At 30.1% G+C, this 19,764-nt stretch overlaps 1 protein-coding gene across 1 annotated transcript; it reads right to left on the bottom strand.

Annotated features, from left to right (window-relative positions):
* Positions 1-1,109: 1,109 nt before the first annotated feature.
* LOC126835172 (leucine-rich repeat serine/threonine-protein kinase 1) lies at positions 1,110-19,658 on the bottom strand. Its single transcript, XM_050567509.1, has 30 exons — positions 19,362-19,658; positions 19,137-19,296; positions 19,030-19,070; positions 18,608-18,773; positions 13,069-13,228; positions 12,730-12,874; positions 12,526-12,662; positions 12,319-12,460; positions 11,852-12,151; positions 11,428-11,784; positions 11,067-11,354; positions 10,719-10,996; positions 10,442-10,648; positions 10,181-10,380; positions 9,924-10,108; positions 9,709-9,862; positions 9,344-9,621; positions 7,827-8,117; positions 7,501-7,750; positions 7,201-7,425; positions 5,745-7,126; positions 5,458-5,664; positions 4,188-4,581; positions 3,878-4,110; positions 3,612-3,801; positions 2,748-2,943; positions 2,439-2,684; positions 2,204-2,382; positions 2,009-2,142; positions 1,110-1,930 (listed from the first exon to the last, which is right to left on the bottom strand). Exons 1-30 carry the CDS (start codon positions 19,401-19,403, stop codon positions 1,646-1,648), a joined length of 7,452 nt encoding a protein of 2,483 aa, XP_050423466.1. The 5' UTR covers positions 19,404-19,658; the 3' UTR covers positions 1,110-1,645.
* Positions 19,659-19,764: the final 106 nt, after the last annotated feature.

Raw genomic sequence — 19,764 nt, forward strand, 5'->3', positions numbered from 1 at the left:
GAAAGTTGTTTAATATGATTTTATTTTAACAATATTACAGCACGACAATTACTAAACAATATAAAATGGAAAAAGTTACAGGTGGCAAATCAGCATTTTTCGTTAAAATTATATTTTTTTTTACAAATATTTAATAAATAATATTGTAAGAGATTAGTCTAAAACTTGGAATACAGTATGCTGATGTAATTTATTTTTAATTATGAAGTACGCCAATTAAAAAGTTTTTATATAAATTCCTATACATTCAACACCGTACTTTTAGAATTAAGAAAATATTTCCTATTTAGAGTAACGTCGTTGTTATAGCAGCCTACATTTATTTGTTTTAATGTTTTATGAATTCCATTCAAAATATTGTAGAGAAATTTGTGTAAGCACATTGGTTTTATTTGAATAAAAAAATAATTCAGATAATATTAGTATGCAAATTAAATTAACTTTATTAGAGAAACAATAATTTTAATAACTTATAAACAAAATAATAATTTTATAGGTAACATAATATTAAATTTGTTCGAAAAAAAAACCTTAATAGAATAAAAGTCTTAACACATAAAATACTTTTGTTATTCAATAAAAACAAAATGCTTATTATAAAAAAAAAAAGTAACAATCCAGTCTTGAAAAAGTAGCGAGCAATTTTCAAAAATGTACTTGTGTAAATTCTGCAAGACTAAGAGTAAATATAACTTTAAATATGTAACTATATATTATGTAAGTTAATTATTAATTAATAAAAACAAAAAAAAGCCAGTCTATCAAAAAAAAAACTTAAAGATAGGATTTACCATATTAAAGTAAATAGGAATATATGAAATAATATAACAGTCAATTAAAATACTGATGAAGCAATAGTAACACACATTTTAATATATGAGATCTACTATGATAAATAACTTTATATGCATATATGGACTTCTAGTATTTTTTGAAAAGGTATGGTTAAGCTTGAAACGAACATTTAGTGTAAAATGTATTAATTAATAATACTCGGCTTGTAATACTTAGATAGAAATACATTTGAAAAAAACTCATTAAAATTAAATAAAAATATATAATTAATAGGATGTTTTTTAGTTAGGATATTAATTTATCACAAAAAATTATCTAAAAAATAAGCCATGCAAAAATGTATAGGTAATATGTAGATTAATTTTGGGCTAATAATGTAACTTAACACATCAACACTTGGAGTGAAAAAAAAACATAATAACAAAATAAATTGTTTAAACCTCAAATAATATTTTTGAAAAACTAGTAGAATCCAACATGTTTACTTGTAAAGAAATATACAATAATAAAACTTATCACTGAAATTCTGATTATAAAGAAGTAATCAATAAAACAATAAATAACAATAATTCACAAACAAATTTCTAAGATAACAAATAATTTTTTTTTATATATATACATAATGTTTTAGGATCATGTGTTTAAGTTATTATTTACAAGCATTGAATCGTATTATGCTTTAGTAATGATGTTTAATGATCATGTATTGTTATACCTTTTTTTTTTGTGTGTTCATCAGATGTTTTGCCTTTAATTATTTAATTACATGCCATATTTAATATCTAGACAAACTGAACATTTTTTATTTCAAACTATGTTTTGGCGATCAAGATTTAGTAGTCTATTAGCTTTAATAAGAACTCCAATTACGAGTAGACCACATTATTGCAAATGTAGTACCCATTACATCGGCCATGTCATTACAATGTGACAAATATCTTTTCAATAAACTTCTGTACCCATTACCAATACTGATTACTGTATTTCCTTCGCTAGCAGCTGTTATACATTTTACTTCTTGTTCGTACGGTCTAAACACTGTAATGGGTCTTGCAGTTTCTTGTTCAACTACTACAATACATCCCCAAGCCGTGCCCAAATAAAGTTCATCGCCAACTGTACACACGCTAGTTATCTGTAATATATTTCATATTATTACTACCAACTTAAAATTGTTTGCTGAAAAAAATGTTCTTATGAATTTTTAATTTACCTGACACTTTCCCGGACTTAATCGTTCTTCTATACTAATTGATTTTAAACTTTCTGAGCACGGAATAAGTTTAGAACAATCTAGTTTGTTCAAAATTTTTCTAGTTTTCACATTCCATTGATAAATTATACATCCTGTAAAAAACTTAACTGTTATATTTTACGATCTGAGTAATAAGACTTCAATGACACTAACCAGGATGTACATAAGACCATACTAAATTATGATCAGAAGAAGAATTCAATGACATCACTTGGGCCTCCAAACCTGTACTATTAAAGTGTTCCAGGACTTCATAATTTATAGCTACATTCTGCTTAATAGTGTAAACTGATATTCGACCATTATCTTCACCGCACCATAATTCACACGTTCTGAAAAATGAACGACCAATAGTATGGCAAAACAAAAATACATTCTTACAACTTACTTATTGTTATTAACAGCAATAAAACAAAACAACACGGTAGAGCTGCCTAATTCACTCATTACAAAACTTCCTTCGCCCATGGTTGGAGCAAGGGGTGACATATCGCTTCGAACAAGAAATATTCTACCATTTTCTAAGCCAACTGCTACTCTGTGTCTATCCTTAAGTGACGCTATACATTTCACTCCGACTTCTTGATCATCAGATATTAATTTGTAACTAAATATATACTTGCAGTCATTACTCCTAAACATTGAAATTGGAATAAATTTAACACACAGTTTCAAAATATTTATACACATAACTTACGAATAAGCGTGTATTTGTCCTTCAGCGTCACCCAACCAAACACTAAACTCATCAATTGTACAGATGGCTGTAACTTTATGGGCAGTTTTCTTGCTTCTGTAATGAAACCAATTTGTATTGCTGAATGCTAATCGATCAAGTTTTCCATTAGTGCACGGTAACCATATTTCATCACCAGTTATCTCATCATCTTCACCTATACAGAAAAAAATATGATCATGTTAATTATCATATAAAAATACAATTTATACAAACATGATTGGTAGGTATACTCAATACTGACCTGCTAACAAAAAAGGCGGTATATACCAAATATTAAAAAAAATAATTTTTATAAAGAATTATTAAGAGCTTAAAGGCGTATTTTTTATGTTCTTATCAAAATGATCTGCTGTAGATTCTTTGTAAATCATAGAATGGTTATATGTACATGTTTACACTCATTCCAAATTTTTTTTTAAAAAATTTTCTTTTCTCGAAACTATTAAAATAGCATATACGGCCTTCTAGGCTAGCTGGGCAGTATAATTAATATTAAGTAATAATAGTTGCCAATGCTGGGGTACATATACACAAAAAAAAAAAAGAATAAATGTTTAATAACCCAAACACTGGTGACTATTTGATGTTTAAAGAATCACTTAACATTAATGATTCATTTATCTTTTAATTCATTCATGTAATTAATCAAAATGACCCAATCCACAAAAATATTACACTTGTAGCATATACATATTATTTTTGTGGATAGGGTCATTTTAATAAATTATAATATTTTTCACAAGTTACTCTAGTTTGTATTTAAACATTCATGTACTTATTATTTTCAAATTATATTTATTTTGAAAGTCCAATTTTACTTACTCAATGGTAATGGTAAGGAAGTACAAGCTACAACATCTGCCGAATGACTTAAAGACACAACATCATACAAGTGTGTGAATTCTGGAGCCGACACTATAGAAACTATTTGACTGGCTGATGGTCGATCTTTTGGACTTTGTGACCAACATACAGCCATCAAATCAAGTAAATAACTTGGATAGGCCGTTTCCTTTAAATTCAAAGTATGAAAAATTAAAAAAAAATTGTTATGTAGCTAAGATCATAGTGCTTACAATCTGACTTACTCTAAATGTTAATGCTGGCCTATGACCTTCTAATATGCTCTCTTTTACAGATTCGTGGTTTTCAAAAGGCTGATGCATTGTTAATAACTCGTAAACAAACATACCAAAAGAAAAACAGTCAACTTTTTCTGTATACTCCTCTTCACCATTATATTTTATTATTTCCGGGGCCATAAAACCTTCTGTACCACCAAAACCTTTAGTGCCTGATGGCAATGATAAACGACTTATACCTGTATATAAAGATGAACATTTAATTATAATTTAACAGAACATTTAAAATTGTTAAATAGATTACTATTGTACAAACCATAATCTGCCATCTTAATGTGTGTAGTAACGGCAAAAGGATCTTGCAGTGGCACTGGAATAGACCAAACAAGTACATTTTCACTTTTTAAATCCCTGTAGATAATCCGTTGTTGATGCAAATATTCCAATGCTTTTGCCGTTTGAAACACTATTTGTTGCAAAACGTGGGGGTCAAATCTTGTGCCAGATCTACGATAATTTCTTAATATTTGATCCAAAGCTCCTATCGGTGCGAGATCCAGTATAAGAGCCAGAGGTTTTGTACAGACACCCAGTAATGGTACAATATTTGGATGTCTTAGATTCAACATGATGTTTAACTCTTGTCTTGCACTACAATACGACTTACAAGTGTATTGTAACGGGTCACGATCCCACTTAGCTTGAGCTCCCTAAATATAAACACACAAAAAAAAAAGTGAAAAAAAAGGGACCTTTTTTTCTTCCATATGGCACTTATGTCCAGGACATAGGCGCAACTAGACCTACATTTCAGAGGGTGCTAAAATTATATATACCTGACTAAATATAATTCTTATCTTCAAACCTTTAACTATAAAATAATATAGTTGAAAACAAGAATATTTTAAAACAAAAGACGTGAACATAGTATGTACATTGTTAAAATTGTATGGGTCCGGGAGTAGGCCAGAAGGCCTTAATCGGACGCCTGTTTGACAGAACTTTATCTGGGCATCCGCAGGTTCCTGCCAAGTTTTTTTTTTGGGGGGGGGGCGTTCTTTTGCCTTAGACAAATCCTGCCCAGTGAGAGATGCCACCTGTGAGAGAAGACCGGCTTTGAACCAGCGACAGTGCGCGCATTGGACTGCTGCCCTAGTCCACTCGGCCACTATTCCCATAAGAGAGCACTGATTTATTGGATTATAATATTTGTGTACAAAATTGACTATTCTAAGAATTAACTAGGTATGTTTTTTAAATACTCCAGAGAGTGTATGACAGAGTGCTAGCTGCCAAGAATAGTATTATTAGCAGTTTTAAGGGGGGTAGTAAAAGACATTTATTGTGCTCGTGGAACATTTTCTTATATTTCTTTTGATAAAAAAAAAATAAATACCCTAAATTCTCCTAATATTTAACCGAGCCAGTGAAAAGTTGATATTTTATATTTAATATATAACATTCAATTTTATTAAAAAAAAAAAATCTAAAAATCTGTAACCTGCGGGAATTGCTTAGGCGACGCGTGCATAAAACATGATTTGTGCTTGTATTATTATTATTGCAATAATTTCAATTGAACTTACCTTATATGCAATTAATGCGGACTGGCTAGCATTTGGTCCTGGCATTACAGGTTGTAGCATTTTTATAGCAATTTGAATACTATCTCCGGGTCGTTTACCTTTGCAGACGCCTCGAAAAACAAATCCAAATGCTCCTCGCCCCAATAATTTACCTCGTATAATGTCTTTGTCTTTAATAACTAGCTCTTGTCCCAGATCCAAAAAAACCTACATTTTAATTTGATGCATTAACAAATGACCAAATATCAATAAAAAATACATAGACGTCAAAAACAATTGTCTCTTACTGTATCAGGAGCAACTTGTGCTAATGGCAAATCTCCATGTTTAGGGCATACTACACATAATTTATCAACTGACGATGCAGCAAGTATACAATCTTCAACTGTCCACCCATAATGAATTTCACCATCGACTTGTTCATCCGAAATTAAGAGTTGACCATCAACTGACACTTTTCTACTAGACTGTGGGCTATCGTGTCCAACTCCGCTATCACCACCGTCTGATCCGTTATAGCTTTCTTGTGATTTACGTACAGCATTTTTAGTGTCTAATTCTTTTTTTAAAAACTCTTTCGATAAATGTTCAACGTTATTTGATTTTTCGTTTTCGTATTTAACATCAATTGGAACATTGTCGGTTTCCACACTTCCAACTAAACATCTAGGGCAAGGAACCAATCTCGTTACTAAACATTTTCCTTCAGATGTATGAACAAATCGAGTGCCTAGTGTAGGATACCAGTCTTCCAACAAAACATCTATATGATCTACCACCAAGGCTAACAGTTTCGCTGCTTGTACAGAAGACGGATCCAATACAATTGCTCTAAACCCTATGTCTTCTTCGTTTTTATTTTTTATTGGTCTCTTTACAATAACAGTATCAAGAGGTAAATATGCTTCTAGAATAGATGATGTTTTTATTGATATATCATACCATGCAGTTTCTTGATAGAGCTGGAACCTAAGTTGCCTGTAATTTATTGGATAATTTCTCTGTAAAACTTCCTTCATACGAAACAGCGTGATTTTGTTAGCAAATTTCAATTCAATTCCAGTTTGCCATAGTACCCAGTCAAAGTTTGATTGAAAATCCGAACATACAAAATTGTCACCATTGACTTCTGACGGAGTAAAGAACTTTCGTATTACTTCAATGATTGCATCGTCACCGAGCATACGAGTAATCAAACGAGACCAGAAACCCGATGGGAAATAAGACATCAGCAAAAGGCGTCGCACAGAGACTTCTGGATCAGAACGGCTAGTTATATTTTCTCCAATTTCTATGAAATCTTCTAACGGAGGATGAATTGAAGTTCTTAATTTACGACATTTTGATTTGATAGGAACTTTTATCAAAACTGGTTGAGTTCTTTGTCCATACATATCATCTTCAGATGGCAACAGTGATGGTATTAATAGTGATCTACTATCCCAAGTTAAAGCTACTTCAAATTTATTGAGCAAGTTGACCACATATTCTCTAGTACACGTCGAGGATTTTAAAACAATTTTAAGATCATCAAGTTTCATAATACCAGAACGAGCGAAAGGATTAATTTCTCTAATTGTCACTACATGTGCAAGCATATCACATAACCATTGTGGGTCTAAAAAATAAAGATCTTTTAAAGTGGCATCATCATAATGTAACAATACACCTAAAATTAATACATTTCAAATTATTAAATATATTTTTATTCTTATCTAAACCAAAAAAATAATGAATACAAACCATTCTCATGTAAAAATAAAATTGCTTGGTTTAGTTCAGCCATATCTCGGAAAGATTTATGAAATCTAGAAACCATTTCTGCATTAACTGCAGTTCTAAATTGATCTAGATTTAATACTGGGTCGAGGCCTGCGAGACGCCTTTCATTTCCTATATGACTCACAATGTCCTCAAGAGCTAAATAAGTAGCCGGAACTCTTTGTTCAAGCAAAAGTTCTTTGCTTCCTAAAAATTGATTAAACAAACAAATTAATATGAATAATAATACAAAGTAATAGGAGAAAAATAATTGTAGTTTACCAGGTGATCTCAGACTAAATACAGTGTCATAAATAATATTACATAACAACTTAATGTTATGTTTTGTTTTGCAACTAATTTCAATTGTGTCTAACACTCTAGGTAGTCCATATTTTTCAGCATCTACTATGTTTATGAACCTATCTCTTATTAATTGTTGTAAAATTTCTGAGTTGTATTCTGGTGACTTGTTGCTCATTACATCATAATGAGTGCCTACGATTATTACAGGAGAATTAGGAGCTCGAGCCTATAAAAGATTAAATATGAATTTATTATCAATATATTTCAAATGTATTAACAATTTAAAATTTAACTAAAATTACTTGTATGTTAACCAGCCACTGCAAAATTTCTGCAATTCCTCGGTGACCATCAGGGATTTTCCATACAACAATATATAAACTTCTTTTTGATAAAAAGTATTGATGAGTAGCATAGTATTCATTTTGGCCACCAAAATCCCAAGTTCTGAACATTACTGGACCATACTGAGAATTGCCTCGAATTTTCTTTTCGTACACCCAATCACCAATATCAACGCCTACTGTAGAAATATTTGTTCCTTTGTTTGTCTTTTGATTTATATTTTTATTACCCATACGTTTGGCCCAATGCTATGAAAAAAATTATGTTTAAAAAAGCTTGCACTGTGGTTGGGGCTTTGAGGATGGAGAATATTAAGGTCTGAGAGGTTACAAGTCTTTAGGAAATATCAAACTGAAAGTGATATAATAAATTTCCAAAAAACACTTTGATGCAAAACTGTAAATGGTAAAAACTATTCAATATTAATACGAACAATTTTATAGACAATAAATGTGTTTATAATAGTCTTAATTGATTTTACTTAATAAAAAAGAGTAAGTATAGATTTCGAAATTTAAAAAAAAAAAATGGTAATGTAATTTAATTACTTTTTAAGTTGTTATTAAGTACATGCCCAATTTACTAATATAAATAGTTACAATAATAATAATAATAGTTACAAAATTTGTTAATAATTTAGACTAGTTCTTATGTAATGTTTTAAATATTAAAAAAAATCTAACAAAACTACTAGCATACTAATATTATGTATACGTCAATATATGTAAAATATATGTCTAAAAGAAAAACATCTTTTATTACATTGGTCAAATATCAATGAAAATAAAAATAAATTAACATAAACAGCTAGTGACAATATTAAATGTTTAAATAATAATATAAGGATATAAGGATATATATAGGGATATATATATAGGGATATATTTGGCTATCCCTATATATATATAGGGATAGCCAAATGAATTTGTTAGGTAGGCATTTACTTACTGGCAACCACGGAAATTGATTTACGAGAAGATAAATGTTGCCAGTAAAATGTATGCATCTTACAGGGTCATTATAGATCTACTATAGATCACTAGAGATCAGTTTAATTTTCAGATCTTAAGTCCTAAACTACACTTTAAAAAGTTCCTACCCTTTCTCAGGGAGAAGTTCATTTATATTTTCTGGGGTTTACAATATTGATGGTGTACTATATCTAAAGAAATCCCACACAAGTTTGGAACTCATTTCGAATTTTTGTTAAAAAAGTTATAAAGCATTGTAATTTTTAGTTGAAAAATGTGTACATTTTTAGCATTTTTTTCTTGAGTTTGAAACGAAAAAAGTCTACTTCTACTTTAGGCCTTATAATGTACCTCATAGGTACAATTTCTGATCTATAGACTTGCTACATGAAAAAATCGGTCATGCTGATTAAAAAATACCAACATCATTGCATTAAACTATACCTTTTCAAGTTTGCATCAAAGCTAAAAAAGTAATTTAACTTAAACGTTTTATAACTAACATCTACAGGTTTCTTTTTATAGCTTCCGGTACCCTCGAGACGCAGCTGGTTTAGCAACGAAGTTTTACCAATTCCTTGAACTCCAACAATCATTAGCTTCATGCGAGCATAGGGCTTAGCATCTTCAAGAACTGATTTTAAATAGCCAATAACATCCATTGTTTTATATTTATTTGAATCAATCATGGATTTCAGTGGCTCCTGTAGGTTACATCCTCTTGTATTTAAATTCCACAATCGTGACAATAATCCCATTTGAGGAGGTAACTCTGCAACTTCTAGAAAATAATTTCAATATTTAATATAACTGCTTTCATATTATTAACTTTAATAACATAATTAACAATAAAAAAAAAGTGTTTTACCTTTATTTCCACTTATATTTAAGACTGATAAGTTGATTAGTTCGTTTATGTTGGATGGGATTTCTTTTAATTGGTTGTTACTCAGGTCTAACATACTCAAGTTAGGGAAAATTAATTTTGATCTCGAATGACCCAATGTTGTTGCATTAGTATCCTACATCAGAAACATATACACTAAAAAATGTGACTATTTTTTAAATATAAAAACGATTTACCCAATCATCCAATTCGTCAGCTGAATCATTTGAAACGGAAATGTACCCATCATCATCAGTTGATAATTGTATTCTTTTAACACAATTATCAGCCAAAATGAGTGTTCTCAGATTTTCAAGCCTTAAATGCCGTCTATGAGAACATACTCGATTTAAAATACTGGCTCGTAATGACATTTTTCGGCCTATATTATCCAATCGTAATATTAGATTTTATTGCAAAACTCTTTTTTTAATAGTATTTTATTTTCACTTACTGGTGCGTATTTTTGATGGTATAGTGGACTTAGGAACTTGACCGGTTTCTAGTCTGTAACATAAAATATTTTCTTGGTCTGGTGAAGTATCTTCCAAGTTGATTTGGGGCAAACTTGGCCAGACACATATTTTGTTATGGCTTAAATCCAACTGTTTGAGTGAGCTGGGATATGATGTCACATAACTCATAGTCCTCAAACTGCAAAAAAAAAAGTGTATAAATTTATAGATCCAAATTGTTAAAAAAAATTGTACACTACCAATTGTATGATAAATTAAGCCGAGTTAAATTAACTGCCAAACACGATAACACAGGCGGTATAGAACTAAATCTATTATGTGAAAGATTTAGTGATGATAATTGAGAGCTATTGGATTTAATCTCAGAAGTTTCATCAGTTCTTGAAATCTGTTCCATTATTTCAACTGTACGGTTCCAAACATTATAATGAACTAATGGAATACTTCTACAGATAAACAAGATTTATGTTAATAAATAAAATGTAAAAAAAATTATGCAAATACTGTTATACATACTCGTTGTCTATATCAATAACATCAGTTATTTTAACTTCATAGCTATTATCTAACAACGGAGCTCGACTAACTGATCGTTCACGTAAACTTTTAGCTTCTTGCTCTGACTGAGCATAAGGAAGTTCTTTAATTAGGTTAAACGACAAATTAAAATCTTTGAGCTTGGGCGATCGCCACATTTGAAATGGCACAGAATGAAGTTTATTATTTGATAAATCTAGTGTAGTTAATGAAGGTAATCGGAAAAGATCATCTGGAATCTTATCGAGTCTGTTATCCTGGAAGTAGAAACATATAATTTTATATTCAAGATGAATAAACAATACAAATTTGACAGTGAATACATACTTGTAAATAAAGTTCTTCTAAAACACTAGCCGTGTAAACGGATTTGTAAAGTTTTGAAATTTTTTTAGTTGTTGGAGAAGTTACTTGACTAGTGTTAAAGTCTGGTAGTTTTTCTATCTTATTTTGTGCCAAATTCAAATATCTAAGACTTTGTAATTGAAAAATAATAGCAGGAATTTGTGTGAGTGAGTTGTTTGATATGTCTAATCGAGTTATGGCAAATAAAACAATTTCTCTACTTCGGGGGTTCATTTTCAGTCTTGGATTAATATGAAGAGCTGCGTCAATCTAAAAAATGTATATATGTACAAAGATAAATAAATGCTATCCGTTAAAGTATTAAACAAAACAAAGTTCTCACCAGCCATTGTGATTTAATGCATTCAAGCTTACATCGTTGACTATGCCAATTAATCATAACTGGCGTGCTAGGAAATATATTACTGTACGTTAAACTCGATAGACCGCCAAATTGTGAAGCAATATTATCAGTCATCGCTTTTTTGTTAATTTTGTGCTCAGGGTCAGCAAATGCTTTAGTTCCGAGTAGTGTGGTAATCAAAAATTGATTTCTTATAGACATTGCGGCCGCAAGTGCCTTACCTTCATCATCCCTAGCACCATGTTTTAATAACAATTCGACAATAGCCACATCTCCTTTTCTACACGCTAAAGTTAGGGAACTACAACCAGCCTCATGAACTTCATCATTTCTTTGCTATAAACAACAAATACATTACATCAATAACACTTGACTTTAAAATGTATAATGAACATTTATATACTTTATAGTCAGCAGATGGAGGCAATGTGAGTACATTAGGATCTGCACTAGCTTCAAGTAATGCTGCAACAACATCTCTATGTCCATTACGAACAGCAACATGAAGAGCAGTTTCTGGAGCTTCTTCATTACAATAAATATTAATTTCTACTGGCTTCAAGTTTTTCTCATTTAAGTCTATTTCTTTATTTGGATTTCCCCTTAGACGAGATACAATTGACTGGATTCCTTCTGAAATGCGATTTCGTTTTGACAAATCATTCATAGATTCTTTTGGAGACGATCCATCAGCACCATTAACCTAAATAAAATATATTAAGAAATTATGCAATGTTTTAACAGTTAAATTAAAATGATTAGTAAAAATATTTAGGTATTATCTCTAGTACTCAATTTTAGTAACTAACAGTTTATCTAAATTTTTTCCTAAACTATAATTGTAACAATCAACTATTATAATTGTCGTACCTTAACAGCTCTCACTTGATACTTCAATAAGACATCAACTATTTTTATGTTTCCTAACAGACATGATAAATAGAGAACAGTTTGACCATTGACATCTTTAGAATTTACATCAAACGGAACATCATACTCCCAATTATCCTTTCTATAATTCAATTTTATTTAACACATATATTTTTAATTAAAAAAAAATGTTTGTTTAGGACTTACCTTAATTTAATAAACAAATTAGATGGGTATGGGTACTTCATTAGAAGTTCCAAAACCTGTATGTTTCCGTTTATGCATGCTGCATGAATAGGTAACCATTTTTCAACAGTAGTTTGACGAACAAGGTCGGGATATTTCTAAAAATAAATATTTTAAGAATATTAGTAATTATGATTACAAATTATAAATAATTTGTTTAAATACCTTGAGAAGTAATTCGACAATATCTTTTTTCCCTTTGAAGGCAGCTATATAAAGGGGGGAGTATCGTGTAACAGGATGTATTTTACCATCCGCTTTATGGTCGATTAACAGCTTAACTAGGTCTTTTCTACCCAGTTCACAGGCACTAAAAAAATTGCAAATACACATAAGTAACATAATACAACTCCTATATTAGTAAAAATAAGAGTAATTTGATACAGGACCTTTTTGTATTTGTCATGATGAAAAAATAATATAAAAGTTAAACTAAATGACTTATAAATTTGGTAAAACTTGTCTTCAAAAAAAAATATATATTGGTATATATAGTTTACTAACCAGTATAAGAGTGTGGAGCTACCATTGGGTGCCATATTGATGACAAATTCGGCGTTATTACCAAGTTCTGACAAAATAGTTCTGACTGCATTAAAATCTCCTCTGCAGATGGCATCTCGAAGTGACATATGTACTTCATTTTGTGATTCTTCCCATGCATCTAAAAAATATACAACGTCATGAGGATCATTCACAAAGCTGAAATATTTGGCGATTTTTTCGCACAAATCGCCCGTCATTCTAAAATTCATTTTCTAAACCCCAAAAAAATATTTTCCCACCACGTTCATTTGTATGATGATTCACCAGAAAAGCAAGTCAATATACAATAATATTTTGCGTGATGTCTTACCGTATCGTTTGGTCTCGTTAATAAAATAGGCGCATACATCGACACCTGTTTCTATTTTCAAACACTTGTTTATGAACGGACTACCGTTTGGCATTAACCAACTGAACATTTTCGTATCATTGCAATGTATACTTAGGTGCGCAGCTGGCAGCGGGAGCGACCAACAAACACGCGCCGAAAATTATCGGGTACGAACAAATTCAAAATGTTTATACTTTAAACACTATAATATAATATTTGTATTACTAATAATTCGCCGTTATTATTTAGGAATCTACGGCACGCGGTTTGGTGTTACAGGACTTGGGACCTAGAAGTTTGATTTCAAACGGACGTATACTGTACAACTGTGCTGGCGCAATAAAGCGAGAGACCGTGGACAGAAAAACGTGCAATATAATAATACAATGTAAGCAGCAATAGAAATTTCCAGCGTAAAAATATGCCGTGACTGATCTAGCGTGGACCGGCAGAGACCTTGTCGCGCAAACGTATCGAAAAACGCGTACATTCCATTTTCAAAAACTATTCAACAGTTATTGTCGCCGAAAAACGTACATACATTATTATACGAGTATATAGATAATAACTTGTGTGAGAAAATATTCGCACACACACAAACACAATTCGCGCACACAATAATGAGATCACATTCCCCGCACTATGTATTTTATTTCCACGTAAAAACCGCGATCCCGTGAAATGTAACACGTTCGAATTTTAACGGAAACTGTATATTTATACATAAATAAAACCGAGCTGTCATATACACGGGTATAATACCGATATACCTATGTGTATATCGGTCCATATAATATAGGTTAATAATTATGAGTAATTTATATCGTAGTATTCGGTTTAAATGCAATACGGAAAACTATTGTTTGTTAGCTTTAAAAATCTAAAAAATCTTAATATGTACGAATTATATTACATCTCGACTCTATACGACATCATAACTCGACGAACCTCTGGTGTAAGCTCTATGGAAAACTAATTTTCACTTTCTCCGTCTGTTTCGTAGTAAAACCGCTGTAATGTGATTAACGTTATAGGTTGCAGTTACTGCGCGAGAAACAATACCTAATCGTTTTTACTTTATACCCCGATCCGGTCGTGGTTTTCCGTTTTTACAACCGAACCGTGTAAGCATTGAGTTATAAACATTATATAACTAACGAATGAAGTGGATTTTAAACCCATCGACCTGCTGAAAAAAAAAGCTAACCGGAATCCTTAAAATCACTAAATGTACTATGTAGTTTTGGCAGTAACCTTTTCCTTAGAATTTAGATACTAAACCTATTAGGTATAATATTAGATTTCCACCTAGACCCCTCTGTGATAATTTCTTACTGTACAGTGGTTTTTGCTGTATATATTTTTTGTTGTGTTTAGCTTTTATTAATTTAATATTAGTAGACTGTGCGCGTAGCTTTTTTAAGATTTGATCCACAGTTAAACATATTTTTTAACTTTGAACGGTATAACATTCCGAAACTATAGAGTATAGTACCTACTTCTACATTTGTTTGGGATAATCGTAATTCAAATGTACATAAAAATACGCGAATCCAAGCTAACGAATGGATAATAATATCCGTGTATTCTTATACATTTTGTGTATTTCGAGTATTAATGTAAGGAATACACAAATTAACGCGACCAACCATACCTCTCCAGAATAACCAAAAACTATCCCCACTTAGAGATAATAGTTTATATTAGTTAATTAGGTATTTAATTAACGGGTCTATCCATTCTTCAATATAGCTAAAACACGATCAACATTATGGACAATATCAAATAGGTATTGATCAATATATTAAATTAATCGTGTATCGACTACTTTACACTGATGTGTAGAGGCTAAAGCATTTGTTGTACGATTTTCAAATCAGTTATCAAACTTTTTTTTAAGGAATAACACGAACTAACACAGCTATATACACACAATTTATCCTTGATATTGATTTCTATTTTCTATTGATAATTTATAATTTTGCCATCGATAAATTCACATCAAAGCGTTTACTTGATAGTAATTTTGTCAAAATATTTATATTAATGATTCCAAAATATCGTGAAGCTATTTTTATAACATAAATATATTGTTTTAAATATTTTTCAAATATTTAAAAAATACTAATATTAAATTTTCTTAAAAGTAATTCCTTCAGGCCTCTCTCGATACTACTATTACTACAGCCCGTTTTCACTGTGCTGTTTTTTTTTTGTAAAATGTATATTTCCCGGGATAAAGCGGGAATGACAGTTTTAAAAAATGTATAATGTATCATAGACAAATTATATCTAAAGAGCCTTGTTAAGTATTAATTATTAATTCAGGCTTCCTAAATATACCTTACACAATGCAAGTTTTCCGTTTTTAAGAGCGAACTTTTCAAAGTTAACCATTGTAAACAACTATAAAAAAACATCATTGTAAAATCAATACCTTCTCAGTTTCACCATGAAGTTAAAAAATAATGGGTACGACATTATATGGGATTGTATTTATGGCCATGAAAGAATTCTTATTTATCAGAACGTGTTTAAATAATAGTAATTAAGTTCGAGATTAAATTGTTTGGCCATCCCATATGATTATACGCCATATGTTGATGATTAGTTCATTAAGGAATCTTTTTTTATTCTTACAACAATGTTTAAATAAAAATTCCGATTGATAATTATACGATTTTAATGGTATAGATTATTAAATGCGTTTAAATGTTATTATTATCTTTCACAATTTGAAGTTGTAAAAATTGTATAGAACCTTAGTACGTGGCTAAATGAAGAGTCTCCATGAATCTATAAACACTATAATTATTTTGTTGGTTACCTATATTTTAAAATTTTAAATTTTATTAAGAAAAATTTACTGGAGATTTTGATTGGCCGACAACCAGTTTTGGATAACTACTTTTAAAGTTATTTAAGTTTAAAGTTTAGGATGGGAGGAAAGTAAAATCTTGAGTTAAAAATAAAAAATGTAACAAACAAATTTTTAAAAAGTAAAACAAACCGTGGTGTTTATATAGCACAAATGAGTACAAATTAATTTAAAAAATATTCACTAGAACAAAAGTTATTTAATTTGTTAATTCTTTGTGGGACACCCTGTGTGTATATATATTTAAGTGATTAAAGGTTATCTACTTTAACCACCATCCCTTAAGGGGTCATAATAAAAGTAGGTTATATACTAACTACCAACCCTCAAAATCGATGAATGAAAGTATTAAGATATATTACACGTTTTAGCAAAAACCAAAATATTGTAACATTTAAATAATTTTTTTCGGAAATTCACAGTTGACAAAGGTGTTATCAAAATATTATTATTACTTTTTAAATATTGTAATTGGATATGTAGACTAAAGTTTTGCATCCTAAAAGCTATTGAGATTGTCAACACCTTTATCCACTCTATCACTTCAGATGAAAAATATGATATTTTTTTAAACAAAATAATAATAAGCAATAATGTATAAATTTAATTTACGAATAAGTAATATATAAATGATTTTAATCATATGAATTATTAAGATTTTTATACCTACTTAGTCTGACATTTTTATATTTTATTTACTACGTAACAAACTAAAACTCTAATGCTGGGTAGCATAAATTTAATGGTGCATTAAAATTTAAAGGACCAATCACGGGCCACTAAATTATGTTTAAGGGATCACTAAATATGTATTGGTTTATTAAACGTTTATGCAACCCGGCATTAATATCGCTTACTTTATACTTAAGAGGGCGTCGTGATTTTCAGTGGTAAAACATGTTTATGCCAACTGAAAATAACACGCTTAATTTTGGTTTTAGAGTAAAAGCACCCATTATAAAATTAAAAGAGAACAATATTTAAAATTTATTTTTTGAAAAGTTACAGTCATTTAAAAATGTTAAAATAGTCGTTATTTCTAAACTATGTATTGAGCGTTATACTTGGAGTAATGAAAAAAAACGCACCGTCTTGCCCTCCGGAATATTGTTCTCTTTTAATTTTATGATAGGTGCTTTTACTCAAAAACCAAAATTAAGTGAGTTATTTTCAGTCTGCTTAAACACGTAAAGATGAAAAAACATTTTAAAATCGCTTTCAAGGATGCTATAATAGTTCAAAAAATAAATTAACTACCAAAATAGAGTCCTAGTTGTTGAACTAATAATTACACATCACAGTTTAACCTTTAATTAAGATTTTGTTAAAAATTGCCTAACTGCTTCGCTCAGCAGTCAGTATGGTCACGGCATTTGAGCAGTCGAGACCACTACTGCCCTGAAGATGGACTCTGCAAAGAGTACGAAACGTTGGCATAAAACATGTGACGTGAATACATCCGAAACTTACTCAATTGAAAAAAATTATGTGTACGACTTTTATTTAAAGTCATTGATTGAAATTTAAAATAAATTGGTTAAATCTTATGTTATTGTTGCACATGGCAAATTAAATAAACAGTAACAGTACAAAACTTAATATAATCATTTTTTAATAATTAATAATATATGTATTGAATGGGGACCCTTAAAGATTTATAGTTTTTCAGCCATACAGTACTAATGTATGCATTCATATTTTATTAACTCAAGGAAATGCACCAAGCTGGACTACTGTAATTAATTTTCAATTATAAATCAGTGGTGTGATTGAAACAAAAAGTAATCTGTATATACAAATTTTGAAGAGTTAAAAATTATAAATATAAATACAATTTAAGACAAAATAGTGATTCATGTGTTTTAACTCTTTTTCATTTGACTTGTTATTTTATACCTTATTCTTTGTGGAATTATAGTCATTTATATTTATAATAATAGCTCAGATTCAAGTTTGAAAAAGACCTCAGGATTCGGGTATTTTGTCTAATTTTTTTTTGCTTAGCCCATATAGTACATTCTAGAGAAGGTTCTAAAAGAATTCACTTATTGACCGGGTTATTAGATTGTTACCAGACTATTATTATCATAATAATATTGTATATTATAAACAAATAATTTTGGGGCACTAATAGATTATGGTTACACATGTCAGGGTTGACCAACAACCAAAACTGACACTAAAAAGTGTCGTTCCTTATATTATTAAATGACAATGATTCATATTAACATTTTATTATAATATTCGTATCACCATTATTCTTATTACATTGCTAAATGTTTGCTTACCTGTAGCTTCTTTAAGCAACTGACTACAATTTGTGAATCCAGCATTATTAGCAATATCAAGTGAGGTCAGACCATTAGAATCTTTTATTAAAACATTTGATTCATAGTCTAAAAGAGTTTTGACATTTATAGGACATCCAATTTGGGCACTTATATGTAATGCTGTCTGAAATAAGAATAAGAATATAACGGTTTTAAATACCATATGTATACAAAAAAAAAAATATATTTGTAAAATATAATGATATGCTTCAAATTATAATGAATTAATTTTAATAAAGTTTATTATAGTTTTTATGTAAACTAAAAACCTTTAGTACAACAATGCAATGAAAAGTATAGTTTAGACAATACATTTTGTTGTACAATTTACTAACAAGATAAACAATTATAAGGGTTTAAACAAACTAAAAAATACCTACTCTACAATCGCCTCGAGGTCCACATGGAATGTCCACTTGTGCTATAAATTTGTATTACATTTAAAATTTTGTTTTAACTAAAAAAAAATAACAGTGTTAACTATTACCTCCAGCATCAAGAAGAATTTTTAGACAACCGGAACCTTCATTTGTGCATGCTGCATGAAGCGCAGTGCGGCCCCAAGAGTCACAGCAATTTATGAATTTTTTATGTTCATCATCTTTTAGGAGATCTGTAAGAAAGTCCACATTGTCCCACAATGCAACCTTAAAAAAGTTGAGGTATATGTTAAAATGTATGCTAACTTTAACAAAATATCGTTGGTTCTTGCCTGATGCAATAAACGACCAGGAAATTCTTCGTCTTCTGCCATAACAATATGGAAACTGGCATGCAGTAGGGATATTTTTGCTTTTTTAGCATCTCACAATGCTAGCAAAAATGATTTTATAGGCGATTCGATAAATACATTTGGCAGGGATCATGTCATTATGTACACACCTAACAGCTACACACTTGTGCTAACAAGCAATAACAACTGCAAAGCGTGTAGAAGTAGAAATTTAAAATTTGATTTTTATTTGAATCATTTTAACAATTATTATCACCATTATAAATATATAATAGATAAAAGATTAATTTTCAATTTATATTTTGCTATCATATTTTGTTATCCCCTCGTATCATTTTTCGTTATCTTAATAATTGTTATTACTAGATGTTGGCTGCGTGTT

Source organism: Adelges cooleyi, unplaced genomic scaffold (assembly GCF_023614345.1).
Source record: "Adelges cooleyi isolate 19-005CV unplaced genomic scaffold, UGA_ACOO_1.1 ACOO_flye_CR_arks_rails_tigmint_CR_PRNA_23, whole genome shotgun sequence".
In the NCBI taxonomy this organism is placed as follows: Eukaryota; Metazoa; Arthropoda; class Insecta; order Hemiptera; family Adelgidae; genus Adelges; species Adelges cooleyi.

Excerpts from the sequence above, each read along its gene's own strand:
- LOC126835172 (XM_050567509.1), bottom strand. The coding sequence starts at position 19,403 with ATGGCAGAAGACGAAGAATTTCCTGGTCGTTTATTGCATCAG. Across the intron at positions 3,802-3,877 it reads GGCCAGCATTAACATTTAGA|GAAACGGCCTATCCAAGTTA; the intron begins GTAAGTCAGATT and ends TTGAATTTAAAG. Across the intron at positions 2,685-2,747 it reads GGACAAATACACGCTTATTC|GAGTAATGACTGCAAGTATA; the intron begins GTAAGTTATGTG and ends TTCAATGTTTAG.